Genomic DNA, 5,421 nt, shown 5'->3' with positions numbered 1-5,421 from the left:
GGAAGGAGAAGCAAGTGTCGCAGAATCAAGATCAATTGAAGAATCGACGATGTTGTGGCACAAAAGGCTTGGCCACATGTCGGAACGAGGTTTGAAGATTCTTGCAGAACGAGATCTTCTCACGGGACTCAAAAAGGTGGCACTACCCTTTTGTGAGCATTATGTTACTAGTAAGCAGCACAAATTGAAGTTCAGCAGTTCAAAACTGCTAGAAGCAAGGCTATCCTGGACCTGGTTCATTCTGATGTTTGACAAACACCAGTGACGTCCTTAGGAGGTGCAAGATACTTTGTATCTTTCATTGACGATTACTCCAGGAGATGTTGGGTGTACCCCATCAAGAAGAAGTCAGATGTGTTTGAAGCTTTCAAAATCTTCAAAGCGCGTGTTGAGCTTGAATCTGGAAAGAATATACTGGCGATGAATTCAACCGGTTCTGTCAACAAGAAGGCATCAAGAGGCAGTTCACAGTGGCTTATACACCTCAACAAAATGGTGTAGCAGAGCGGATGAACAGAACCTTGTTGGAAAGAACAAGGGCAATGTTGAGATCTGTAGGATTGGCCAATACATTTTGGGCTGAAGCAGTCATGACCGCCTGTTGTGTGATCATTCGGTCTCCATCAACCGCAATTGATCTGAAGACACCAATGGAGATGTGGACAGGAAAGCCAACGGATTATTCTCAACTCCATATGTTTGGAAGTACGATGTATGCGATGTACAACGCCCAAGAAACAACTAAACTAGATCCAAAATCTAGAAAGTGTGTTTTCTTAGGGTATGCTGATGGAGTCAAGGGGTATCGCTTGTGGGATCCCACTGCCCATAAGGTCATAATCAGCAGAGACGTCGTATTTGTAGAAGGAAATGTGGAAAATGATAGCATATCAAAGGAAAGACTAGAGACGGTGACAGTTAACGTTGAAGATCGAGGGGAACATCAAGTTCCAAATTCTTCTGAAGATGTACCGGAGCACGATGAACAAGTACAAACTGAGTCTCCATCACCACAACTTCGACAATCAGATCGCGAAAGAAGAAGACCAGTTTGGCAGGAGGATTATGTTATGGAGAGAAATGTTGCATACTGTCTACTAACGGAGGATGGAGAACCATCGACTTTTGATGAGGCTATACAAAGCCAAGATTCATCCCTGTGGATGACAACAATGCAAGAAGAAATGGAAGCCCTTCATAAGAATAAGACTTGGGATCTTGTTTCGTTACCACAAGGGAGGAAAGCCATTGGGAACAAATGGGTCTACAAGATCAAACGAAATGGCAACGATAAAGTGGAGCGGTATCGTGCTAGATTGGTGGTGAAGGGATTTTCTCAGAAAGAAGGAGTTGACTTTAACGAGATATTCTCTCCTGTTGTTCGACTGACAACAGTGCGAATAGTCCTGGCGATGTGTGCTACATTGGACATTCACCTAGAGCAGTTGGATGTGAAAACTGCATTTCTTCATGGAGAACTTGAAGAAGAGATATATATACTACAACCAGAAGGATTTAAAGAAAAAGGAAATGAGAACTTGGTTTGCAGGCTGAACAAATCTCTATACGGTCTCAAACAGGCGCCAAGATGCTGGTATAAGAGATTTGATTCCTTCATCATGAGCCTTGGGTATAGCAGACTGAATGCAGATCCTTGTGCGTACCACAAGAGATTTGGTGATGGTGATTTCGTAATTCTACTATTGTACGTCGACGACATGTTGGTAGCAAACCCCAACAAAGATCGTCTGAAAGAATTGAAGACTCAGTTGGCTAGGGAGTTTCAAACGAAGGACTTGGGCCAAGCAAACAAGATTCTGGGGATGCAAATTTACCGAGACAGAAATCGTAGGAAGATTTGGCTTTCGCAAAGGAATTATATAAAGAAGATCTTGCGTCGCTTCAACATGCAAGACTGTAAGCCAATATCTACCCCTCTTCCTATGAATTTCAAGTTATCCTCCAATATGAGTCCTAGCAGTGAAGCAGAGAGGATGGAGATGTCTCGAGTACCGTATGCATCAGCAGTGGGAAGTTTGATGTTTGCCATGGTCTGTACTAGATCAGACATTGCTCAAGCAGTGGGAGTGGTCAATCGATACATGGCGAATCCTGGAGTTGAGCATTGGAGTGCTGTGAAGAGGATCTTGAGATACCTCAAGGGCACCACAAATGTTGCATTATGTTATGGAGGGTCAGACATGATTGTTACTGGATACGTTGATTCAGATTATGGAGGTGACCTCGACAAAAACAAGTCCACCTCTGGATACGTGTTTACTCTTGCTGGAGGAGCTGTAAGTTGGGTTTCAAAACTACAGTCTATCATGGCGACATCTACGACGGAGGCTAAGTATGTGGCAGCTACACAAGCTAGCAAAGGGGCAATCTGGTTGCAAATGTTAACGGAGGAGCTCGGACACAGACAAGATAATATCGTCTTGTTCTGTGATAGTCAGAGCGCTTTGCATCTAGCAAAGAATCCAGCATTTCATCCAAGGACGAAGCATATACGGGTACAATATCATTTTGTACGGGAGAAGGTGGAGGAAGGAAGTGTGGATATTCAGAAAATCCATACGGAGGCAAATATGGCAGATATGTTGACAAAACCAGTAAATAATGATAAGTTTATCTGGTGTCGATCTTCTATGGGTTTAGTAGAAACATAAGCAACATGGAAATGGCGAAATAGAAAGGAAGGAGAAATACAACAAAAAGTGGTTTTGAGTGGGAGAATGAAAAGGCAAAATCCACTTTTTGTAAAAGTGGTAAACAATGGAGGCTTGGACGACGATCGGTGGAGGCGCAGGAGTTGCTGAAAAATTTTACCAGCAGTGGGTCCCACTAATTTTTGGATTGTTCTTCATCCCTTTGCCTATATAAGGCAAGCGTACGAGCCTCGGTGATCATCCCTCATCAGAACAAAAACAACAGAGTAAAGGGAGAGAAAAAGGGAAGAAAAGAGAGTGAAAAAAAATCTGGGTCTCTCTTATTTTTTGGGTATTTTCCTCTTTATTTCTGAGTGATTATTTTCTCCTGTATAAGAGAGAATTATTATTGTTCTCCTTATAACAGAGAGAAGTGTTGTAATTCCTTGACAGTCAGTAAAATCCTTCTACCGTTCGCCCGTGGACGTAGGCACTCTGCCGAACTACGTAAATTTTCGGTGTCCCATTATTTATTTTTCTCATCTTAATTTAGTTGTCTAACAGTGATTTATCCACGTCTGATCCTAACAATGTATAGTCAGTCACATACCACAATGTAATTGTTTTCTCGAGTAACATATCACAATGTAATTGTTTTCTCGAGTATAAGTTAAGTAGAAGTCAAAGTGTAGTCTTGAATAATTTATTTTATAATCTAGATTCTCTTTACTAATTTTTTCGACTGAGTTTTAAGAAATAGTATATGATATAGTTTATATATTTGGTGAAAAAATATATACTGTATCTATATATATGGAAGAAAATATGTATATATTTGTATTCTTTTTTTTTGGTAAGATCCTAAGAGGCATCACTTTGGTAAGATGATATTCATATCTAATTATGAATATCATATATCATGGACTAGATCCACGCTAATTCTCTGACCGTAAATAAATTATATGATTGAAATTACGCTTCTCTATCCAATTTGAGATTTGAATTCGAGATAAGATATATATTTTAAATTTTTATTTTATCAATTAAACTATCTAAATTGAGTAACTTGAACATATAAGTTGGGATGATTCAAAAACAAAATTCAAATGGTTAGTTTTTTTTCTTATCCAAAATTAGTCTTTTTAATATTAAACGAAATAAAATCGAAAACAAATCAAACTAAAAGAAAAATAAATTGCTTTACATTCATTTTGGCTGGAGATTATTCTAACGACTTAATTAAAGATCATACGAATTTTGATAAAATCCAAATTTACATTTTTCCGTTGGTTCGCACCAGAGGTATCTTATTTGGTTAATAACCGAATAACTAAACCGATCTGAATTGAGTAGCGCATAATGTAACCGAATCGAATTAGATATAAATCGAATGGTTATGTTTTCTTTAAAACTAAATTTAAACCAAACCGAATAAAAAAATAAACCATAAAAACATATTTTTTTTTAAAAAAAAATAAGTATTTTTATCATAGGCGAAACGAATATAACCGAATCGAATCAAATCGAATTCAATATAAAAACCGAATGGTTATAATTTTTCTAAAAACGAAATAACCGAATCTGAATATAATCGAACTGAAACCGAACCGAAATCCGACTAAGTTGCACAGCCAAAGATCAGGGTAATTCACACTAATATACCAAATATGTCGCATGAATTTCACCGATACACCCAAAATGATCAATAAATTTTTTATTTCAATTTTATACCATTTTTTCACTCAAAAAGTCCGAAATAACCTTTTTTATAATTTTTTACGACTTTATTACAACTGTTATATAACTAATATACGATTAAAAAAAGAAGTATTTATGATCATATAACAACTAAAAATCTTATAACTAATAAGATGTATTTTTTGTCACTTCATTTAGAATCAATTGGAACTGTATTTAGAATCAATTACAACCGTATTTAGAATCAATTGCGACGTTGCAATTACAATTACACGATTTCATTAAGGTTATTATAGTCTTTTCAAAAAAAAAATAATGTGTTAATGTTTTTTTGGGTGTATCCCTGAAATTAAATTATATGGGTGTTTCTCTAGGGGTTTTAACCCTAATAACCCACTTGGATCGCAACAATTTCAGGGTACACCACTCAGAAAAAAAAAAAATTCAATTTTAACCCACTTTTCGATTGAAAAAGTTCAAAATACCCTTTTCGTTTTATTTTTTGCCACTTTTTTGCGACTAACATATCACTGATATACAACTAAAATAAGACGGATAATTTTTTTTGCCACTTTTTTGTAACTATATTTAGAATTAATTACGAAGTCGTAATAACGAAGTTGTTTTCAAACGGATAAATATCGTGATTCATTAAGGGTAATTTCGTCTTTTTACGGAGAAAAAAATGTGTTATGTTTTTGGTGGTGTACAAGTGAAATCGATGCGAACTAAGTGGTTATTTGAGTGATTTTCCCGTTTCTCTAGTTGGATCCATTTGCAGTTTATTTAGCTTTTGCTCATATCAGCGGTTTGTTGTTCGATACTTCTTCTTCTTCTTCTGCATGATGATGGATTCACAATCTTTAACGGGTTCAAGCGATAATTCTATGGTAACTAGGCTTCACTTTTGTGTAGAGCTGTTTCTCCTCCTCTGCTGATGTCGAACTCCTACACGGCAATCAACCATCTTCCTCCTCCTTGCTCTGACCCTCAAAACCATCTGCTATCTCTGATCGGAGCATGCACCGGAAAACTCCATCTCCGGCAAATCCACGCCGTCCTCCTCCGCTCT

The 5,421-nt window shown here is 37.3% G+C and overlaps 1 protein-coding gene across 3 annotated transcripts in view; it reads left to right on the top strand.

Annotated features, from left to right (window-relative positions):
• The first annotated feature begins 5,152 nt into the window (after positions 1-5,152).
• LOC104820420 (pentatricopeptide repeat-containing protein At3g47530) overlaps positions 5,153-5,421 on the top strand; it is a 2,349-nt gene continuing 2,080 nt past the window's right edge. Inside the window, exon 1 of one of the 3 annotated variants that reach the window (XM_010550863.2) lies at positions 5,153-5,416. In XM_010550863.2, coding sequence (XP_010549165.1) covers positions 5,287-5,416 — 130 coding nt within the window. In that variant the 5' untranslated portion in view covers positions 5,153-5,286. The other 2 variants (XM_010550862.2, XM_010550861.2) reach the window with 2 other exon arrangements.

The sequence above is a fragment of the Tarenaya hassleriana genome, unplaced genomic scaffold (genome assembly GCF_000463585.1).
Source record: "Tarenaya hassleriana unplaced genomic scaffold, ASM46358v1 Cleome30, whole genome shotgun sequence".
Taxonomy (NCBI): Eukaryota; Viridiplantae; Streptophyta; class Magnoliopsida; order Brassicales; family Cleomaceae; genus Tarenaya; species Tarenaya hassleriana.
Note: the sequence above shows the minus strand (reverse complement) of the source record. Positions and strands in the feature narration are given on the sequence as shown.